General features: G+C 32.9%; 2 protein-coding genes across 2 annotated transcripts; both read right to left on the reverse strand.

Annotated features, from left to right (window-relative positions):
• Positions 1-418: 418 nt before the first annotated feature.
• On the reverse strand, positions 419-898 carry LOC130448892 (COP9 signalosome complex subunit 9). The gene is made up of 3 exons (XM_056786468.1): positions 760-898; positions 633-705; positions 419-501 (listed from the first exon to the last, which is right to left on the reverse strand). The coding sequence occupies exons 1-3, from the start codon at positions 826-828 to the stop codon at positions 464-466; spliced, it is 180 nt and encodes a 59-aa protein (XP_056642446.1). The 5' UTR covers positions 829-898; the 3' UTR covers positions 419-463.
• A 719-nt stretch (positions 899-1,617) lies between these two features.
• On the reverse strand, positions 1,618-21,973 carry LOC130448889 (sodium/potassium-transporting ATPase subunit beta-1-like). Its single transcript, XM_056786465.1, has 6 exons — positions 21,530-21,973; positions 10,402-10,659; positions 10,174-10,343; positions 10,027-10,104; positions 8,832-9,024; positions 1,618-4,789 (listed from the first exon to the last, which is right to left on the reverse strand). Exons 1-6 carry the CDS (start codon positions 21,675-21,677, stop codon positions 4,542-4,544), a joined length of 1,095 nt encoding a protein of 364 aa, XP_056642443.1. The 5' UTR covers positions 21,678-21,973; the 3' UTR covers positions 1,618-4,541.
• Positions 21,974-24,135: the final 2,162 nt, after the last annotated feature.

Below are 24,135 nucleotides of genomic sequence, written 5' to 3' on the forward strand. Positions count from 1 at the left end.
GATCTAATTTATTTTCTTGACAAATAACTAGAATTTTGTGCGGAGAGCTGCAGATATTTCAAAGCTCCAATACAAGAAATGATTAATGTTAAAAAAAAAACAAAAATTAACTTGGAGAGTAAGCATGGCAATATCAACGAAATATTTCAGACTAGAAGATTGGTTGGGAGGACCAAGAGAAATGGAGATTAATCACAGCAAGACCTATATAACTAAGTAGAATGTTTTACACTCTTATCATTGGTAAATTGAACTTATGTCGTAGCTAATTTTATCAAAGATAGTCACGACTTTTCCACTAAACCATTCATAACCACAACTTCATCTTTCGACTGTGATATACTACAATCTAACTTTTGGTACATACAGTATATATTAATCAGATTATGAACAATTGTTCGGTAAATAAAACAACAACTTTGTCAAATTAATTTATTTTCAACCTGATAAATATAGAAATTACCTACTGCAAATCCTCATCATCATAAAGATCTTCAAAATCTGAAACGTGAATAACAACTTTGATTAATGATAAATTAACAAGCAGAAAGTTTAAGTAATAACAGGCAATACAAATTGCACTGTCCCGATAATTGTATAATATAATGATTTATATTAAATTATACATTTACCATTAAAAAAATCAGCATGCACAGCCTTTTCATTTGCAGTTAAATCCATCAACAAACCAGAAGATCCTCCAGCCTAAAAATGGTTGTAATGGTTTATGTACATTATATAATTTTCAGTTATACTCACTTCCTCTAGGTCCATATACGGCCCAGCTCCTTCTGGAAACATTTCATCGGCTACTATAGCAGGTTTCATTATTTTAATTTTAAACTAATTCAAAAAAGTAAATAATGTAGTTATGACATAAGCTGTCAAGTGTCACATTTGTACTCGTGGTTCGTTCCAACATGCGATTCATACATATCAGAAACTTATTCTAAATTTTCAGATAAGTTGAATCGAATTCTTAAATATTAGTGCAAATTTCTAATGAAATTCGCAGGCGAAGTGGCACGTATTTCGACGTAAAACTGGCTCATTTCCAATTAATTTTGACAGCGACTTTACGAACAGTGCTTGAAAACGCGCCTTTGCACCAGTTTTTGTTTTATGAAGTTTAATTGGGCAGCCTTTTTATTTAATATGGATACAAAAGTAAACGATGAATTTCTTATTCAGAAATACTATTCCAAATTATTTGAAATTAAAATGCCTCTGTGGACCATGGTAGCCTTGAATTGTAATTATATAAGAACTTAACCTATAAAAGGTTTATTCACTAACTAAAAATTATATTATAACATCACACGCTACGTTGTCGGCAACGATAACCTCGTGATCATCAAGTAGACAACTACTCAATGTTCTTATTATATTATAACGTCACAGTTGAAAAGCAATGTGAAGAGTTTTCTCATGTAGCTAAAAATTTGAAATTTTTGCGATGTGCAATTAAATATTTAGATATTATTTTTTTACTTTTGATTAAATATCAAGAATACGTGTAAACAATTTTTGATTTGGAATTATATAGATAATCTTCTAATGTTCAATATTTCAGAAGAATTCGGCCGATGGGAAAGGTAAGTAAAAATAAAACGAAAATATAGATTAAGTACGTTTTTAATGTATTACAGAGTACAATTTGTTCATATAAATAGTAAATGTAGAAGAAATATTATCACAAATATTTCAGTAATTGTATCATTGTGGCAACGTAATTTCTAAATCTAGAGGCGCCATCTATATAGTGATGTCTTTTGACCTCTAACAAGTCCATATGTATGCCTCATTGGCTCCACATTAGTTTAATGGTTAAAATATGGTTCTATGTGGGCTCTCTTGGACCCAGATCGGGGCCGGTATTCTCAACTCACACCTCTCACAAACGAGCGATCACCAAAGGGAGTGATTAGTAGCACTTTATGAGCTGTGAAATAAAGCAACATGAATTCAATCAATGCCTCCAATTAGCCCAGGTACATCATATTTTAAAAAGAACCTCAAAAATTTCAAATTCATATTCAACTGAGAATAAATCATAAGTAATTTTTTCCCTACTTTCTTTTGAAATTATTTGGGGGGATTTTATGGGCGCATCCATTATTTCCTGTCTATTGTATACCTCAATAATTTTGTCAATGTATCGACTCACTGATAGTTGGGAAACCTAACCTAACCAAACAATAATTATTACCTACATTAACTATCAGTATAAAAATTAACTTCAATGCTGCCAATAACTAAATGAAATCATTTCATTTCAACATTTATGGCATCAACACTCACAATTACATTGTTTACCTTCAGTCTCTGAAGACGATAACTTTGGCTTCTTCTAGTTCTTCCAGCAGTCCAATCATTCATTACTACAATCCCTTTAAATACTGTTTCAATAAAAATGATAGGTTAGAATTGTCTATTTACTTGCGAATGATAGTGAAATAAATTACTCCCCTTTGGAAGTAGCGTTCCTTTTGCTAGGAGACGACCCCGATGCACCATTTTGACGAGTTATATATGAAGCGGCACAAGATTGTGAATCCCCTCAGACAGGTTTTCATACCAAAGCCATTGAAGGCAGTTGGAGTTGGATGGGAGCAACAAACTGGATCATTTGATCACTAAGAGAAGTCGACTTATTCGTCCATGGCAGGACATAGAGACAGTGTATTCAACTGAAGATAATATGTGAGTGTGGACAAGCTTTTTAATACCCTCTTCAAAGAAACTTGTCGCCAATAAAGTAGAGTACAAAAGGGACCTTGAAACTTCTGGAAATTCCGTAAATACATTAATAATGGTGAATTTGTAGTTTTCTTTAACCATTCTGTCAAATCGTTGAACCAGGTCATCTGAAATGACATTAACGCACAACACCACCACTCATGAAGTTTTCCTTATAGAAATGACTTATGACGAATGGCAATTCAGACTTCAATAATGACAGATATGTTTACGTGGCTGTAACACAACGCCGTCTGACGCCTGAATGTCAACAATGGCGGAGTGTGTAGTGCGAGAGCTTCGCAGTCGCCTACAACGTCTGCACGGAGCAATCGGAGGTTGAAAAAAAAACGGACCTCGTAGATATAGTATGAAATATTTAAAAACCATGAGGATGGAGGAAATTATTCATATTCATTAGGGTCATCACTATATAGGTGGATTCAGAAGTTGCTAAACTGCCGTCCAATAATTATTAATTTCATAAAAAGTACTGCGGTGAATAGAATTTAAATATCCATCAGCGGGTCGAAATTAATTGGTTTAATGTATAAATATACAGAACGTTCCAATTTTATAATGAAATAAATTGATTATTTAATTTTTTTACACAATCCTCACCGTACATTATGAAATTAACAAATACCGACTGACTTTTCGGTAAATTCAGATTCTACTGTAGCAAAAATATGGAATATTTTAGTTATTACACTTAATGCTTGTAAAATAGTGATGTAATAAAATATACGATGATTTGCATTAAGGCACTGATATATTTCGTCATGGTAGGACACTTACAAAACAAACATGACAGCTGTGCTTACAAAATTTTTCAATTGATAAGAATATTGGAGAGACTAGATAAATTCATAGGGTATACTCGCAAAGTAAGTTTGAGTTGATTCACTATCACTTATAATATACATCGATCAGTGATTTTCCGAATAAAAGAAAATTTGAAATTAATTAATAAAAGAAACAACGATGAACGTTTTAATTATAAGAAGATAGGATCGACGGTTTAAAGAAATACAGTATTTGGATAGCGGTGATTCCCAAAGTGGTCCATATCCGCCACCAGGAAGCTCTACAACTCTAAAACGAGTAATAAGTAATTTGAAAGTGATTTTTGAGAAAAATAGTTTGAGAACTTCTGGGCTAGAATATTTTAATTATTTCCCGTATAGTTTTAGCTTCATTCGTACCTACTTTTGTTTATTTAGGTACCCAAAGTGAGGGGTAGCGAATGTGGTGAAAGAAAATGCTTCTATGACACCATTATAAACGCTAAAAATCACTATGTTTTTTTTTATTTCAAAATAGATCTTACTTCATGAGTATCTCTTCAATTTTTGATACTTTACGTACTAGTACATCTGAGAGTTAAAGAGACATAGTTACAACAAATGTACGTTATATATTTCACACAAAAAAAAATATAAATAACGCGACTCACAACATAAAGTAACACTACATCTATAAAAACTATTTCTATAATAACTTAAAAACAACCAGAACAATAACTTGGTACAACCAAATGAAACTTTGCAGACTTTATCAGTATTTTTTTGAAGGTATTCATTAAAACGTGAGATTTCAGCGTTTTCGTAGTGGGATTGTGGCGAAATTACACCAAAGTGTACTAATTCTAATATATTTCCGAGCTTTCGAATATATATTCATCATATATAAAGTAAACGTCGTAAATAAAATTCAATGTGGGTTTTTAGTTCGTCTAATTAATATATTTTTTCTCATTCTCAAATTTTAATGAAAACCTCTATTCAAATAATGAAATAATTCTAGGAAGGAGCCGTCACGGAAGTAGGCGATGAAGTAAACGCGGTACTATTTTCAATTTTAGTAGTTGTTGTTGATACAACTGTAGAATTATTTTGTTGTATTGAAGATATAGTCGGTGGTTTGGTTGTTGCTTTATATTCTCCGTCAACTTGTATCTCAAATCTCACCGAGCCGGCTCTGTTCAAACCGGTTCTGTATTGAATATTTGCCGCCCATGCTCGACATTCTATTGTAACCACGATGTTAGCTACAGAAAAAAAAAACGAATATATATATATATATATATATATATATATATATATATATATATATATATATATATAAATACGTTGAAATATATTAAAAATTTAACTATAATACGAGTTATGACACCGGCAATTTCGAAAAGTCTATTTTGGAATTTTTCTACTTTACAAATTACGTGTTTAAAAGCAATTTTGTCTAAGTAATTCTATAATTTAACTGAACTTTCGATCACGATTCCGAACAACCCTTTTTATGTTGCCTTTCCCCTTAAAAAGTGAAGATATAGCCAGACGTCTTAACCGGTTTACACTGGTTCAAACCGAAATATGAAATAGTGATTAATCTTTACATATAATAATATAACCTCACTTTTTATTATTATTATTACTAATTAAGTGTGGTTATAATGATATATATGACTAAAGTTAGTTGATTAACGAATATTTACGATTTTTTATTTATTTGCTAATTTCCTAAATTGTGTTAATGGAATCTTCTATAATTAAATCCAAGTAGGTACATAAATATAATTCTGTTTCGAAGCACGTGGACGAGTTGACCTTAAATTCGTATAAAAGCCATCACAGGAAGTACGTTGTTATATCCCGCACCCTTAGAGACGTCAGAAATGTATTGAAATGGGTGTGAGGGAGGATAAATAATCCATGTCATGGTCGAATTTAATCTAAATGACAAAACATGCGATGGATATTTATATAACTCGACCATGTTTAGATTGAAATTAATTATTGTACATGTTTCAAAAACATTGGAAAGTACGAAATTCATTTTCGAAAAAATAACGCCATTATTTAATATTTTCTTAGTAATTAACGTTGTTAAAATGTAATTTCATTTTTGTGGGTTCATATGGCCACTTTTGAAACCAGACAACAATTTAGTAATCACTAGATGGAACGAAGCACTTTCAGGATAATATTTACGTTACTTTTCTTGGTTTCTTCGATTTTTTTTTTATATTTAACGTTTAATTAACTTTGTATGTTATGTTTTTTGTGTGTTGGTATTATTGATTCAATTTATTGTTGGTACCATTAATTTCTTCTCTTTTTTCGATTATTTTCATTGTTGCTTAGTTCTTCTTCACAGTCATTTAGTAATTCTTCAAAATACTGTGCAAATTTATTTAATTTCCCTTCTTGGTGCTTTCTTTTCCACTTTTTTTTTAAATAGCTTACTCGATTCTCAATAATTTCTTTTCAAAAATCTATTTTCATTCTGCACATTTCGCTTCATTATATTCCTTTCTATTTTCTTCACTGGTTTTATTTTTTTCCCCAGAACCAGTGTACATTATTCAACAAAACACTCATTTTATTTCTTCCTCTTGGTTCTCCTTAGTATTCTAACCTAACATCTATCATTACAGTTTCCATTCTCCTTTTATTTGTGCGTCGAAAGGTCTTAAATTTAGTCCTCCATTCGTTTCTTGGTGATTTACTGTGATCTCGTCTTTCAATTTTTCTAAATCGCTTTGTTACGAAGTCGTCCACTGATATAGACCGTCAAGTCGGTCCTGTTGTATCTATTTACATGTTTTTTATACGACAGCAATTCATTATCAATGTTTTTATAGAGATATTTTTTAAGAAGGTCTTTTTATTGATTTAGAGTAAATTAGAGATGTCTAGCAATCTGGAAAGTGATTATAGTGTATATAAACGAGTCAATTGTAGCCGTAGTAGTTAGTAAATAATTAGAAGTCATAGTTAACACATCGGAATAGTGAAATGTGAACGGTGTATATAAATAAATTAGTGTGTCAAGATTTCGATAATTGTTTAGTAGTAAGTTATAGTGAATAGTTTAGTGTAAAAATAAATTGAGCGAGTAAAATATAATAACTATACTCGTGAGGAAAACAATCGATTCAGGCAACATCCTTTCAATTCCAAATCACTAGCAAAAAAAAACTGTACTGTTAAAGCTAATAGCATTAGCTTCGAAATGATCACTAACCTAACCTAACCACGCTTTTTATACTTGTTTACAGTAGCAACTCACCTTTATTAAAGGTTATCTACCAGACCTACTACTATCAGTTAGCAATCAAAGGTTAACAAGGCCAGAATTGGCGAGAAGTGGCCAGTGCTCTAAACAGTCAATTTGCTGTTTCCAGAGTATACTACTGGTAACTTTCCGGAAGAAAAAGGTGCATATCGCCGAGAAATCAATCCCTCATTGGTGTTTAAGTCCAACAAGGGCTCAGAGAAACGCGAGGAGCCGCTGGGTAGTCAGAAGAAGACCTGCTTCTGGCTTCAAATTAATCCCAGCTCATTTACCAGCCCTTCTACGATTTGCGAGAAAATTCTCTTCTCAGAGGGTACTGTGGATGTAGAAGAAGACCTAGAGAAAAATTCACGCATTGTTGCATGGGTTTTAGAGTAAATTCCTGGACGGTTTGGGTGAGAATTTCAATGGAAGCAAAAACCGAGTCGATTTTTATCGAAACTGGCGGTGGAGCGGGAGGTTTAACGTCGAACCAATTCATAGAAGAAAATTTAGGGGACCACGTCGTCCTCTAAGCTAGTTTCATAGTCTAATGCAGGAAAATACCCGTTCACATACTCAGGTTACGTACAGGATGTCGAAATCGCCGCTATGGATTGGCCGGCGCGTAGTCCGGACTTAGATCCTATCGAAAATTTATGGGATGAACTTAAGAGAAAAGTTCGGGCTAGAAATCCTGCAATTGTCACGGAATCGGATTTTAAAACGGCGCTTAACAAAAAATGGAAAAGCACCGAACAAGATCGTGTTAAGAAACTTATTCGGTCCATGGAAAAGCGATTGGAAGCTTTTATTAGAACCAGAAATAATAACTAGGAATGGATCGTTATTTTATTTATTTTTTCTTATAAAAGAAATTGAGACGAAAAACGATTAAAAGATGCTATAAAGTTGATAGAAATTTCCTACAGATATTTATAATCTTGTTTGGAAATAATCGATGGCTAGCCGGGTAACTCGACAAATATTGGTTTTGTCGAAGGTTACTAAAAATAGAGTTCTTCGTTAATAAAACACTTCTCATTATACGGGGTCAATGGAAAAGTGGTGCAATATTGAAACGAAACAAAAATCATCATAAAACGCGTTTAATTATCAAAAAGCGTAGCAAATTTTGGTTAAGTTGAAAAGCTGTAATCGTGGTTCTAATAAGATTAACACCATGGTAGAAGCAACGTGGAAAAAGAGTACCAAAGGGGGAAATAGGGTTAGAATATAATTACCTCAACCATATTCTACCAAAACAAAGTGTGTGCCGCGTATACTCAAAGTCGATCCAAAACAACAATTTTTGATGATTCGGAGCAGTGTTTGGCCATGTTTAGATGTAAAAAATCAGATTTTTCGCGCCGATATGTGACAATGGATGAAACATGGATCTATCACTTCATTCCGGAATCAAAACGATCATCATTTGATTGGACTGCAGCCTGTGAACCACGTTCGAAGCGCCCAAAGGCACGACAGTCAGCTGGGAAGGTTATGGCTTCGGTATTTTGAGATGGAATATTGTTCATCAAGTATCTCCAAAAGGGAGAGTTGTTGGATCGTTTGAATGCAAAAATAAAGGAAAAACGTCGAAGAAAAAACCACTGTTTCACCAAGACAATGCATCGTTGGTTGAATCGAACTAATTACGCTCCCTCATCCACCGTATAGTCCAGATCTGGCTCCCAGTGACTACTGATCTCAAAAAATGCTCGCAGGTAAGAAATTCAATTCAAATTACGAAGTAATTGCTGGAGCTGAAGCGTATTTTGAGGCAAAAGACAAATCTTTCCGCAAACATGAATGAGGAAAATCGATTTTTGGCAAAAAAATGTCTTTTTGTGTAGTTATTCTTATTGAGTGATGTGATGAGTGTGTAAGTCATGCAAATTATGGTAAATAATATGTATTTTTTTAAGGTGTAACATTGCTTTCGAAGGAATATGTTTATTTGTGTGTAAATTATGTCAATGGTGAATTTTCAAGTTGTTGTAAATGATTATTACGAAATAATTGTGACTCACGTGTCAAGTCAAGTATTTCAACTGCGACTATTGGACTCAAATAATTTTTGATGTTTTTATACGGATAATAGTAACTGGCGAAACCCGCTGGATGGTATCTGAAACCCTTGATATTTTCTTTATCGATATCGTCGATACCATTACAAGTCACCCAGACCATACGATCCGTTTCTGATTTACCTGCAGCTTTCAGCTATGAAAATAAGAAAAAAATTAAATTACTTGGATCTTAGTATGTTTATTTTCTAAAATAAAGTGTTAACCTTGTTATACAGAGAGTCCAGCATAAAATTTCTCAAACAATACGAAGATACTACAAGAAGTACCTGGTCTCACCTAGAGAAGGCGGTAGTTGCTGTATTAGAAAGTACACAATCTATACAACATATGTTACAAGTTTGAAGACACCACGTTGTTTAGTATTTAATTGGCAGCCATTAATAATGAACGTTTTCAGTAAATTTGTAAATAAGGAAAAAATTTTTTATCGTTATGTGATGCAATAATTTTATTTGACAGGCATTAGCTCAACCGATAAACAAACTGAACTAGATTCACTTTGGATGAGATTGCTCCTTGATTGTTTATAGTAAAATATTGAGTAGAAATGTTTAGACGAGAGTGTACGATCTGCGAAGACCAGCAGCACAATGGTCGACCAAATGAGGTGACAACTCGAGAAATAATGAAGAAAATCCAAAAAGCTGTACTGGATATGCGAGTGCGCGAGCTAGCAGACATAGTAGACATTCCAAAAAGTGCGATACATCGAAATTTGGATAAGAGAAAGCTGTGCACAAGTTGGGTACCGCGTTCGCTCACAATGGAACAAAACTAGTGTGGTGAAGACGTTTCCATCGAGTGTTTGGCAATGTTTCACAGACATAAAACCATTTTATAACCATGGATGAAACGTGGGTCCATCACTTTACACCCACAACCAAAGAACAATCAAAACAATGGAAAAAAAAAGGAAGAACCGGCTCCAAAGAAGGCAAAGACCGTTTCCATCTGCAGACAAGGTCATGGTGTTGGTTTTTTGGGAAGCGCGTGAGATAATTTTCATTGACTATCGTGAAAAAGGAAATAATTTAAAATCAAGACGATTTATCAAAAAAATATAAAGTAAAGAAGTGAAAAGTTAAAGAAAAATGTATATATTGTGATTGTTTTTCATTGAAATGCTTCTACTTACATTGTCCAAATGATCTGACAACTCTTTGGGCATACCAGGTTGAGTGGATGTGTAGTAAACGGGAGTCCAGTCGATAATCTAAAATTTTTTTTTTCAAAATAACTAAATAAATTATTAAAAACAAATCCAAATCCGCTTCCGACTTACTCGATTCAATTTTAGAAACATGCAAGGTGAAAACGAGTTATACCCATAGTTGTTTTCAAGCGTACAGTTTCCAAAAGTGCTAGAAGTCGTTCGACAAACTTCATCTTCTCCGGGTCCTTTTTCGAAATTGCAGGAAACAAAGTTTTCACCTGATTGGTTGGCGTTGTAAGCTTAAAAAATTAAAAAATTTGTTTTGAAATAATAGAAAATTTCTATTTTTGCACTTACGTTGTAAAAATGTATTAACTAAATCCACCCACTTGTCAATGGTGGTGCCATTGGTGATATTGTACCATATTAGAGATCCTTCTTCGGTTTTATCAGATATTGGTCTAAATCCCAAACCAGGATTTTCTCCTATGAGACTTTCACCCAATTTCCATCTAGGTTGTCTATCATCTAAAGTGGCAAAAAGACCTTGCATACATACTGCAAATAACGCTGCTAATACGATGTAAAAAATCGAGTAGAAAATTAATAGTTGACCTGAAACAAAATTGATAAAATTTAAAATAAAATTCATGCAAAAAACTTGCATCGTATTGTTACGAATTCGTCCTCTGGTATGAACCGTGAAGCCGGTACTGTTTCAAAATATTATCGCACGTTTCTTTGTAACCGGCCAGCAAATTAGAGATTTCGATAATTCGAAGGTTCCAGAAAGTGTAGTAGTACACAAAGCGTAATGCAGTCAACTATTTAATATCACAGTGAATACATCGGGACAATGACAAGGGAACTAAACGTTTTATTTAAATAAATTAGATGTTAATTGTGCATATAAATATTAGTGAATAGTGCACCGTGCGTATAAATTAATTCCACCCGTTTTGCGATTACAAACATATTTATTAAACACGTTTTTTATAATTGCATATTTTATATTACGAAGATATAATTGAAATTTTCAAAATTATCAGCAGAGGAATCAGCACAAGTATCCCAGTGTTTAACATGCAAAATTTTTGTCTTCGTCTTGCAAATGGAATACAAAGAGACAGAAATCACACAGCGACATGTCTTGGCTGTAGGTAGGACGGTCAAGCCGCTCCAACTTGAACTTGACGAGTTTGACTTTGTAAAAATGCGGAAGACAGACTGTTTACTTATGATGGACCTGTCTAGGTTACGGATGGTCTCACTACTATAAAATATCTCGGAATGTGTAGATCATCGATTTATTTTTATAGTACGCCGTAATTGAACACAAAGTCATTACATGCTTTCTTCCAACTTATGGAGTAGCGTAACCACTTCAGCAAATCCTTGAACAAATCCTCAATAGTGAATAATTCGAACTTAGTATTGGCCTTGTGGCCCCAAATGAACAACTTCATTTGATTATTTGGAAAAAAGTTATAAACAATTATACGTAAATGAAGTTTTTATCTTTTTTTCATAATCTATAAAAACAATTATAACTAAAATGTTTTCACAATTAAAAATAATAAAAATTTCCCTTAAAATTGACCTTTTCTTACAAATAACTATTTGTACCTTTTTTATTAAGTAATCATTAAAGTTATTTAAACAAAAACATTTTTAAAATCACTTATTGCAATCGAGTTTATAATATTGAAAGTTAACTTTGAAAAATTTAAAATTTTCACCATTAAAAAAATCATATCTTACTAAGGTTGACTGTTAAAGAGAATAGGGTGTGGGGCGAACCAAATCCGCCGTAAAAACAAAGATTTTAAAAAAAATTCATCGAAATCGGTTGATTTTTCGATTTTTCTAGAACCAAAAAACGAGGGGACCGCGAAAGTATAAAATTACCGAGTGCGGTCCTGTTACAAGCTCGCCTTTTACGTTTTCAACCCTAATCACGTGCATTATGCGTGATTATGTTTTGGTTTACTATTTTTCTTCGATAAATAGTTTCAATAATTAATTTAATTACCATATATTAGTGTTACATTACGAAAACATAAAAAGTATATGAATGAAGTAAACATTCAATAAGTAAAATTGATTCAAAAGTTTTTACCCTCATTCCAACACTGTATATATATAATATGTTAATGCTATTATGAAGTATATTTAGAAGTTACCTTGAACGATCAGTAAGTTAATTATATTTCTTAATACTGTCGAAAAAAAAATCCTGTCGATGTTTACTCGAAAATTAAGGCATATTTTTGAAAAAATGTAATTGTAATCATTATAGTCTGATAGTCCCATTATATGAATATGAAATGAGAGATAAAAACTTCTCGTATTCAAAAACCTCGATTTGTTCTAAAATATTTTCCCTGCTGCTTTAACACTATTTAACTTTATTATAAATAGTTTTCCAATAAGAGGTGTTATTTTGAACAGCCCGCTATTTCGGTACATGTCACTTTTGAAGCTGTCATTTTTTGACATTTGACAAGTAGAAACTACGCCATTAATGAAAATGCGTTCAACAATGCATTGAAATTATTAAAATTCACTATAAAAATGGTGAAAGTTTGGCAGAGACGGTTCGTAAAATTAAAACATTTTTGGGTCGACCTGAAGCACCTTCTTGGACCGCAATACAGAAGTTGGTGGAAAAATTTGAGCTGTCGGGACAAGTTAGTGATGTGAAGAATAAAACCCGTGCACGTCGCTCAAGAACAACTGAAAATATTGCTGCTGTAGCCCAAAGTGTTGAAGAAAACCCAGGTTTGTCCATTCCTCGTCGTTCTTTGGAATTAGCCATTCCACAAACGTCATTACACCGTATTTTGCATAAGGACTTGGATCTTAAGGCCTATAAAGTTCAGTTAACACAAGAACTCAAGGCGGCCGATCATCAACAACGTCGTGTCTTTGCTGATTGGGTCCTTGAAATGCATGAAAATCATCTTAACTGATGAGGCCCATTTCCACCTTGGTAGTTACATCAATAAACAAAATTGTCGAATCTGGGGCTCGGAAAACCCAAGAGTTATTGTTGAAAATCCTCTCCATCCTCAACGCGTGACTGTTTGGTGCGGTTTATGGTCTGGCGGTGTCATTGGACTTTACTTTTTCGAAAATAAAGCTGGAGCAACAGTTACGGTGAATGGATTGCGCTATCGAGAGATGATTAATGATTTTTTATAGCCGGAATTGGATGGTATTGATTTGGACAACGTTTACTTTCAACAAGACGGCGCTACGTGCCACACAAGCAACGAAACCATCTCGATATTTTACGGGAAAAATTTCCGGACCGTGTTATCTCAATTGGCCACCGAGATCTTGTGATTTAACACCATGCGACTTTTTCCTTTGGGGCCAACAAAGAAAGATAAGGTCTACGCCAACAGTCCAGCATCGATTCAACACCTCAAAGACGGAATTCGTGAGGCTATCGAGGACATAGGGCAGTCGCTTTGCAATTTGGTTACGGAAAATTTCATGAAAAGGATATGGTCCTGTAAACGCAGTCGTGGCGGCCATTTGGCTGATGTTGTGTTCCATTATTAACGGCATACCTTCCTCTTTATAATGAAATAAACATTTATCTCAAAAAATGGCATTTTTCTTTGAATATCAAAATAACACCTCTTATTGGAAACCCGCTATTACAGCTTGTGTCTTAATCATTTTTTTTATATACCGAAGCTTTTTTGAGATAAAAGGTCAGCGACTGTCAAATTTCCGGTTTTTCCACGTTGGTTTTCACATTTTCTCTGTTGAAAATTCGAGTTTTCACTTCACAACCAAGTTGTTGCTGCAATTTGTTTTTGATTTCAATTTAACTCGTGGTGAGAAGTTTTAAAAAAAAATATTGTAAATTATTAAGTTCTACAAACAATAAATATACTGTTCAATAGTCATACATATATCTGATTACACTTCATTTCTTGTAAAAAAAGTTTAATTTTGAATTACTATAAATTGTGGTTCAATACGAAATCTACAGCGACGCGCTCTGTGTGACGTCGTCACTAAAAATAAAATTATTCTGAAAACGTGTTTATATTTTTGTGTTCACTGGCGTAATGAACATTTCATATATCCCCCCGATCTCAAAGGATGTTCTCTATTTTTAACTCACTCAAATCAAAAGTATTCCAGAATATTATCGGAGTGGGTTTAATACGTATTATGCGAATTATACACGGTACGGTTCAAAATATGAAGAACTATGATTCCGAAAGGTCCAAGTTTGTCTTTAGATTTATCGATCGACCTTGATTTTCTACCTAAGGGACAATAAATTATAATTGGAAAAAGAAACACACACTTTTGCATTAAGGGGATCAGAAACTAATCTAGTTATTGAGCATATTTGTCATTTGTCAGCTTATTATGCACTTTTTACCAAATTTAGTAGTAACGCAACAACTACGACTACAAACATTTGCGATATTTAGACGAAGATGGTCCAAGAAGTACCTGGTCTGACCTAGAGATGGCGGGTAGTTGCTGTATTAGAAAGTACACAATCTATTTTCGGTTTAAACATGGGTGAGACTGTTCATTCTTTCTAAACAGTAGACTATTTGGTGACAAGTTTAAACCAGACCTTTAGGACCAGCATCGCAGTGGTCGACCAAATAAGGGCACGGACTCCAGAAATGTTGGAGAAAATCCACTGGATTATCATCGATTGAAAGCTAGCAGATACAGTAGACATTTCAAAAAGTGTGGTACATCGTATATTAGTTGAAAATATGGACTTGAGAAAGCTGTGCACAAGATGGGTGCCGCGTTTGCTCACCAATGGAACAAAAACAGCTTCGTGAAGATGTTTGGAAAGGTTTCACAGAAATGAAGCTGAATTTTTCGCCGTTTCATAGCCATGGATGAAACGTGGCTCCATCGCTTCACAGTCAAAACCAAGGAACAATCAAAACAATGGACTGAAAAGGAAAAAACCGACTCCAAAGAAGGAAGAGACCGTTCCATCTGCAGGCAAGTTTTTTTTGGGATAATTTTCATTGAATATCTTGAAAAAGGAAAAACTATTAACGGCGATTATCATGCCAACTTATTGTAACGTTTGAGCAAAGAAATCAAGATCCGTTATTGCAAAAAATTATTGAATTGAAGCTTGAATTGCACCGTAATCGCAAGATTTGGATAATTTATGTTGTCGGACTTGAGAAAACAGCTCGGCGGTGAAAGATTTTTCAACAACGAACTTATTGAACACCTTCAGGAACAGTGTATGGACCAAAAAGGAGATTACGTTGAAAAATAAATATATTTTTTCCCAGGTACTTTTGGGACCTTCCTCGTACATGAAGAAAACTGTAAAGCCAACTGAAGTATTGGATGTTCGAGTGAAAAATGTAAATAAAATAAATTTGAGGAAATGATAGCGTGCATTAGAATTTATCGCTCCTTTGAAGTTTACTGTAATGAAAAAAACATTGGGAAATTCGAAATAATTAATTTTCTTTTTTTTTATGGAAGTTACGATCCATTTACGTGGTGTCCATGAGTCGTAGGCTTTAGCCAGACGATTTGAAAAGTGTGTGGAAATTAAGGGAAAATATATTGATGAATAATCGCAATTTTTTGATTTTTGATCTTTCTATGTCATGCTAAGAACTTATTGACCGCATTACGTATATAAAGTCTGTTTTATTTGAGGAAATAAAATTTAATGCGGTTAACTGTTTTTAAATTATCGTGGTATACGGCGGAAATTGTTATCATCACTAAATTCTGCTTCCGTACTGACTATTCTACATGTTTCATAACCACCGATGCGTCGTATACTGATAATTTAGATTTTGAAGATAGAAATTTAGAGGAAAAATTTTGAAAAATATTTATTATACTCCAAAGGCAACAACCGGATTATATCTCAATTTATATACGAGAAAGCTAATGTAACCGATAACCATACACCATAAAAGAAATGGTATGTTGGGAAACCATTGAACTATTGTTGGTGATTATTTAGAACCGGAGTCCATTTTATAGTTCATAGTAGCGTTGTAGTCGGCCAAGGGACCGTTGAAAACATAGGCCTTCAGATAGTCGACGTACTCCACTTGAAATTACCAAAGGCCGATGTCCTTTTAGAAGCCGATCTGGCGCTTTGGTTTGAACACTTTGGATCCAATAATGTGTGCCAAAAATCGATTTAATTCATCAATGTAATACAATCATTCCAACGCTTCTCTAACTGTTTGTGATCAGCGAATAGCCAGTAGGCACTGGGGGTTTGATCTGGAAGGTGGATGAGGAAGCAATTCGTTCAATTTAACCATCGGTGCCATCAACTTGTGAATCAGTGCATTATCTTCTATATATGAGGCCGGTGTAACCTTTTCAGCTGATTGTATTGTCTTTGAGCGTTTCAGACGCGATTCGCCGGCTGCAGTTCAATCAGATGATGATCGTTTTGATTCCGGAGTGAAGTGATGGTTCCACGTTACATATCGATGCAAAACTCTGATTTATCACGTATAAACATGGCCAAACACTGTTCTGAATCATCAACACTCATCGACTGTGAGCAAATGCTGTACCCACTTTGATAAAAGCTTCCTCGTGATCAGATGTCCATGCATAATTGTAAACACACACGCACAAAGCTGCTTAGTCACTGCAAATCCATAATTTTAAAGCCAGCAGTGGTTGGTTGGAACATTTCAGGAAACGACATTATCCGGCCTTCAAAAAAGTTGCGGCGAAAGTTAATGTTGTGGTTTTTGTTCACGAAACTGGTTTTCCTGACAAAACATTAACGTTTAAGCATGTCTTTGAAACGTCCAACGATTCTGGTTTGTACCAGATACAGAACTTGAACCCTTAGTAAGTAAAAACCTCTATAAGTCAATTATTTAATATTTGTCTTGTTCTTTATTCTATCGAGGTTCTACTGTATGTCATTTTCCGAAGTCTACACATCAGGGAAGAGCATTAAAACAAAGTTTTTCATGTTAAGCATCATTCAACTTTTACTTTAAAAAAATCTAATTCGAAATTAGTACAAAAATAAATTATTTGACTTTGTCAATTTGTGATATGGTTGCCGAAACCGAACCCCTTATCAAAATACAATAAAAAAATTTCAACTGTTGCCACATATCTAATATTTACAAATAAATAGGGAATTTAAGCTTGTTTTATAAGATTTGGGAAACTACAAGACCCAAAATGATAAAATAAAAAATTGGATTCTAAACAAATGTGTCGATTGATATTGTAAATATCGTGAAAATAAAGCTTATCATTTTTAATATTGAATATGTAACTAACGATAAGGAAACAGATAATTATTAATTATGTTTACGTTTCACGGTCGGTTGGTACTACTGTTAGCTGCTTTATGTACTGGTTAAATTGAGAATAGAATTATAGAAGAAAAAATGAAGAAGCTCGACGACAAAAGCAAATAGTATGCCTATCAGGGATACCACGTCTCGTAGATGGCTTCACTTAAGCCGCCATCTTGAAAAACACGTTTTATTAAATATCTCCCGAACCGCGAATCGTACGACAAAAATTGTGAAAATCATTATTGTAGATAATAATATTTGCCATCTTTTTTATTTGAAACTTTTTTTTGTATAACGCATAGGTTTTTAATTATAGCGATCCAAACTTTTTTCAATATAGTTTTTGCTAAATATTTAGTTACAACGTATTGTAATTTTTATTTTTAATATTATTATTATTAATTATCGTTATGCTTGTATTAAACTAATTTATATTGTAATATTAACAATGACTAATAAGTTTTAATAGAAGAATATAAAGGTTGGTATTCAATTTGAATTTTTTATTTTTTTAAATTTAACGTGAATCTGAGTTTTTCGAAAAATCGATCCTAAACTACGAATGCTACGGGAAAAAGTCTCCAATGAAATTTATACAAAATTTTATGCTCTACAAATCAGTTACCACCATTTTAAATTTATCTTTGAGCATTAACTGAATATTTAGCAAAAACTATATTGAATAAAATTTGGAGCGCTATAATTAAAAACCTATGCGTTATACAAAAAAAAGTTTCAAATAAAAAAGATGGCAAATATTATTATCTACAATAATGATTTTTACAATTTTTGTCGTACGATTCGCGGTTCGTGAAATATTTAATAAAACGTGTTTTTCAAGATGGCGGCTGAAGTGAAGCCTTCCCCATGACGCCCATTTGGATTTACATTCAGGGGACACAAGTTAAATACTTGATCTACAACTTTAATCTTAACTTGTATAATTTCGATCAAAAAAAGCATCAAGAAAATATTAGAATTCACTGCTTTATACACACGAGGTGATAAAAACGACCGACACATCATTTGTTTATAATAATTGAAAGATAAACAACATATATAGTTTGTTTGAATATTTGTCATGTGATTCTCACAAATTTTAAATCTATATTTGTAGAAGAAACGCTGACAATCATGATTGTTTAAATATCGGTTTTCATAAGCGAAAATTCTTACGCCCTCAATTTAAACATGTCGTAAATTCAATTCTATATTATAATAAAGAGAATTTTCTTTAAATCAGTCTCTGTTTGTTTATTGACGACGCAGTTTTTATAATAAACCAGCTGACCCGGCAGATTTCGTACTGCCTCAATCGATAAATAAAAAACCTAAACTTTTCTATTAAATAAACTCGAAATAAACAAAAGAAATCCTTTTTTCTGATTAAAAACACAGTTTTCCCGAAATACTGGATATTTATAAGGTTTCAATTCGATATTGACAGACACACTCAGTTATAATACAGTCTGTTAAACAATTTAAATCTTTCTGGTAAACAAAATACGATTGGCCTTGCGATTTATTTATAGTTATCGCAAAAGCCAGACGTACCGGAAATTGTAAACGTTTAAAATCGAATGGCAGATGGAATCATCAGTATACGCGGGATCAAGACCTTGATTGTTGCCTCAATTACGATATTCATCACCTTTTTCACAGCCAGTCTTCTTCCATCGTACAGCAATAGGTGAAACATGGAACCACCACTTCACTTGCAGCCGGTAAACTTCGTCCAAAGGCACAACACTCAACTAGGAAGGTTATGGCTTTGGGATAGCGAATACTACATAAAGTTGATGGATGAATGTACAAGAAAAAAAATCTATTTAACCAAAACTGTGAAGAATCATAAATCTACCTATTTAACGTCTAGTTGCTGTTGTATTCGTTAAGATATATTGTGAACTGACCGTTCCCTGACGGGAAGCAACGTCGTAGTTAAGCGATTCCGTATGTACCATGTATTGATGTGGCTCTTAACGACATAAATATAATTAAATATAGCCTTTGTATACAATAGTGAATTAAATTATTTAACCAACTTGTAAAAATGAACTTTCAAAGACAACTGGCAGCTTTTGGACAAACTTTTTTGCAAAATATCTTCACGTCTCGATTTTTGGTTTAAGAACAAAAAATTGTAGCGCCATCTATTAGTGAAATTTTGAAGTTTGATTTGAAAAATTATTAAGTTAATATACGAGCTAGTTTTGAGTCAAACACTTTTGAATAGATACGAGTTAGAGGTTTTCGAAACCTTGCGAAAATAAAGAACTGAGGGAAAAATCGATTAAATCGATATTTCTAATCGGAAATAACAGGAAATAATAAACATTTAACTACCTGATAGTTGATATGTGTTTAAATATTTATCACCAATGTAACCTTTAATTGACACCTACATTATTTCATCCTGTTGATAAACGAAATGTACTTTTTAACAATCGGTAGTTTGGAAAAGTTATCATTCGATAAAAACTCACATATATTTTTAGATTTTAACATTCTATTTTAAAAAGATGCAACAAGATTTACTATTAAACAGTGATACACACTTTCTTCCACATCATTTTAGCTCTTGGTTGACACCCCAAATATTTCGTAGTCGATCTCTACTCGGGAGATTTATGTCTTGCTATATTTTTTCTTACGCTATGATACCCATTCTCAAACGTTTTTTGACGTATAAGTCATGTTTTAAAAACCATTTTCTTTGGTTTTTGTCTTAGATGTTGCATATAGACACGCACAAACCAGTAAAACAATTTGAAAATTTGTATAAGAAGGCTGATTCATCTTGACATATTTATGAAAAGAAATTAGTAGACAAAAAATGTCTTGTTGTGCACTGGTCTGGTATATTGATGAAATTTTTCACTCTACTCGCGATGACAGCTCCAAACTTAGCACGAAACAAGTATAAATGGTAGTGACCAAGCGATTTATACAATCACAAATGAGTTCTTAGCTCTAAGTTCTTCCGTGGTATGATTTTCTTCAAAATTAAATTCGCTCAGCACCTTTCAACGTCTTAGGTATTAAAATCCTTCACCTCCTTCATTCATAGTCTTCATTAAGTTCATCATTATTTTAAATTTAATGTGAAACGACATTTTTTGAATCTACAAGAGGCAGAAACTTGACAACCCGGTTGAAATCCTTCCCTACAGTAAAGTAAATGTTTGGTCTTGCAGATCATGCTTCAAATCTTCAGCTTGATTTGAACCAAAAACAGTTTGTTTTCTTAAATTTCGAGTCGAATATTTTCGTTTTCGTAGACATTCAAATTGTTTAAACACCGAATTAATCATCCAAAATTTTTTAAATTCAACGTAATTTAATATCCAAAAGATATTAATTTGAAATTTCAAAAACTCGGATTGTTAATTGTTACAAAAATTTGGGACTAATTTCAATTACGATTCTCTGATATTTGACTATCGTCGATGTTTTTAGACCAGGTTCATTTGGCAATTAATTGGCTACGACTATTCTTTTACATTTTTGTTCATTGTGTACTTCTAGTTTTATGAAACTGTAAATTACTTGATTTTATTGAATTTTTCTGATGTGTTAATTTGGAAAATGATGCATAAAAGGCAACACATTCGTACCACAAAAATCCTGATGCAAACCTGTCCAGATGACTATGGAGGAAGCGAAATTTTGTGCTCAAATTTCACTTTATATTTTTCAAAAACTATCCAAGTCTTTAGTTTTAATTCAGTCATAGAATTTCTAAATTAAGTATCTTGTCTAATTGGGGCCATCATTTTTTTTTTTAGTGAACTGAGAAAATATTTGGCAAATGTTAGAAAAGCAGTTTCCACCTTTATCTAGTCACTTATCAAATTGTTGCATGATAATTTTGTCACGAGCTAATTAATAAATTCCGGACTATAATTTCTTTCCAGACTCCATAGATTTCAAGTTTCGTCTTATCCAATGTTCTAACCCCGTATACTTTCAATCGAATTATTTTTAAAAAGTTTCATTCACCATTTTTTTTTTGTAAATCCCAGAAGAAACCAAAATATTCGGTTAGGTTAATTTACGACCACACTGTATAATAATATAAAACTTAAATAAATGATTCGAAAAGTGTTTTCACATTTTTTCAAATTTGTAAAAATATTTTCATTCCAACAACTCACCCCAACTTTTTGGCGTTCTTCCCAGGAACTGATTAGTCGATTTATCGTAAATAGCTTTTCGAAAAGCTTCCCATTTAGTCCTGTTTTCCGGTTGATAAAATTGAAACTCAACGACACCGTTATCCGGTTCTTTTTTACTAATCGCCATGATGCGAAAATTAAAAAAAAAAAACCACAAACAACACTAACTGTAATAATTTCGAAAAAGAAAAAACAGAATGATTTGAAGGGGTTGCAACGGCAACCGGTTATCGATTCCAAGTATCGGCCAACAATGTATATAACGCTTCGACTGTGCCTCGATTTCGCCTTTCAGTTAAGACAGTTCATCTCCTACTAAATTCATGTGCAGGAAAGGTACGAAAAAACTCAGGTTATAACGCTGAACGTCTCGCACATTCGAGAATGTGTGCATAGTGATTCAGCCGACGATTTGATAGCTACAGGTTTCGAGTTTTTTCGACTACCAATCGGGTCGAACACGTTTTCGGAACACAAACGTTTTTAAATTAAAATTATATACAGGGTAGAGCGAGATGTTGAAATTTTTAACCAGCACTTATATGAATCAGCACAATAAGTTTTTTTATCGATTCTATTGGCAGTTAAAATGGAAAATAACGTACGTTCTAACAGTTTTAGTCTAGTCAAATCGAACAAAATTATAGTCTTTTAAATATTATTACCGATTAATTTAACAGTTTTAACTGAAGTATGAGTTATACTGAGAATTGACAAAAAAAAATTCCGAATGTAATTTTTCTGTTGATAGGTGGTGGTTATTAACCCCCAATATATACAAAAATGAATCTACGCAAAAGACAAGGTTAATATAAATCAATATTACGTTCATAATATTGTTAAACATCAAAAAGGTAGTTATTGTACACTTAGGAATTTATGTTAACATAAATATCACGCAATATAATTAAACAAATCGCGAATTGTTTTACTATAAGTCTCAGATAGGGATCATGAAACAAAATATGGTATTTTTAGATTTTATAAAAAAAATTCGGAAGTGAGTGGATAACGTGAATATAATGCTGTAACATAAGAAAATTTTCTTATACCACCTCTATCTCTATTTAGTTATTTTTATGTTTTTTTTTAGTTTTTACAAGCTTTTGTATACGCAATTTTTTGACAATAAAACATTTTTCTCTCTCCCTCTATCTCTATATCTCTCTCCATCCAAGATTATAAATTTTTAATGGACGATTACGTATTTCCATGTAGTGTGTTTGTAGGGACAACCTTTACAATCTACAGATAGTATTTTTTAATCCATTTTTTAATAAATAGACTTCGTAAATGATGCGAGAAATCATCTTAATAATCTTTTTCCTAATTGGTGGATTAATCGGGGAAGTTAGGTTAGGTTAGGAGACGTCCATTTGCATGGCCACCACGTTCTCCTGAATTAAATACAACGGATTAATTTTCTTGGGTATATCTTAAAATCTTGGTATTTGCATTACTGGTAAACGCAAGGAACGAAATGATCGATAGGATAAACTTCCATTGTGAATTATTTTTTGTAGGCTAACCAATAAATTTTTTCTACATTTCAATTTTTTTTTCACGTAAGTAGCACGATGTTCGACAATATGCAATTGTAAATACTTGATTGTGTTTTAATACTTTTTGTGAGTATTTTCAATAAAAAATTACAATTTCTGATAATTTTCTTCAGAATGTCTCTTTATATCGAACGGTTTCCTTGGCGTGTACAACGATCTAATATTCTACATATTTCCCAAATCATAAATTTCAAAGTGAAACAAAGAATTAAAAAATTCATTCTCTGTAAAAGTGACGGATATTAACCATTGGGCACGAGCCGCCCCTGGCTTTCAGATAATAGTATGAAAGTTCGCAACTTTAAACGCATATAACCAAATTAAGTCCCGAGCACCCGGTATATTAATGTTTTTAGTGAATATAAAAAGTAAAATACTATAGTTATGACGTTATTTGAAATTTTGAAACGAAATAATATGATACATATTTCAATAATTAACACTCTAAATTAAAAGGCATTGAATGAATAATACTGTCTCGCCATCTAGTAGACGGTAGAAAGTTCTTTTGATAATCATATCATATGATGAAACGAAATCTTCTTTATCGACTATCTAAAAGTTTTCTACTGATACATCTTCGAAATAATGTGTCTATTTTTTAATAGATGGACCTAGTTGTAATATGAAATATTCTCAATTGGCGTGTAAAATTACAATACTAAATAAATTTTATTTATAGGAAAATTGTTTTTTGCCAACTATTACTTATTATTTGAAACATATTCATGTCGTAAAGCTCCTGGGATTCTATTTCTTACATTACAGTGTTTGGAAAGCTCCATATTTGGCAAATATTCTAAATTATTTGTCGTACAGAAATAATATTCTTGAATTAATGTCTTGTAAGTATGCAAAGCTAAGTTTTGCTGTCAGTATTTTTCGGTTTTTATTTGAATTAAAAATTAACGAAGATTTTAAGTTTGGCATCGCACTTAAGGAAGCCTCGGAAGGCTTCTGTGCCAGTACCTACTTCGCCCACGCCTAGCTACGCCACTGTCCACAGTAGTCGACCGCCATGGA

The sequence above is a fragment of the Diorhabda sublineata genome, chromosome 9, assembly GCF_026230105.1.
Source record: "Diorhabda sublineata isolate icDioSubl1.1 chromosome 9, icDioSubl1.1, whole genome shotgun sequence".
In the NCBI taxonomy this organism is placed as follows: domain Eukaryota; kingdom Metazoa; phylum Arthropoda; class Insecta; order Coleoptera; family Chrysomelidae; genus Diorhabda; species Diorhabda sublineata.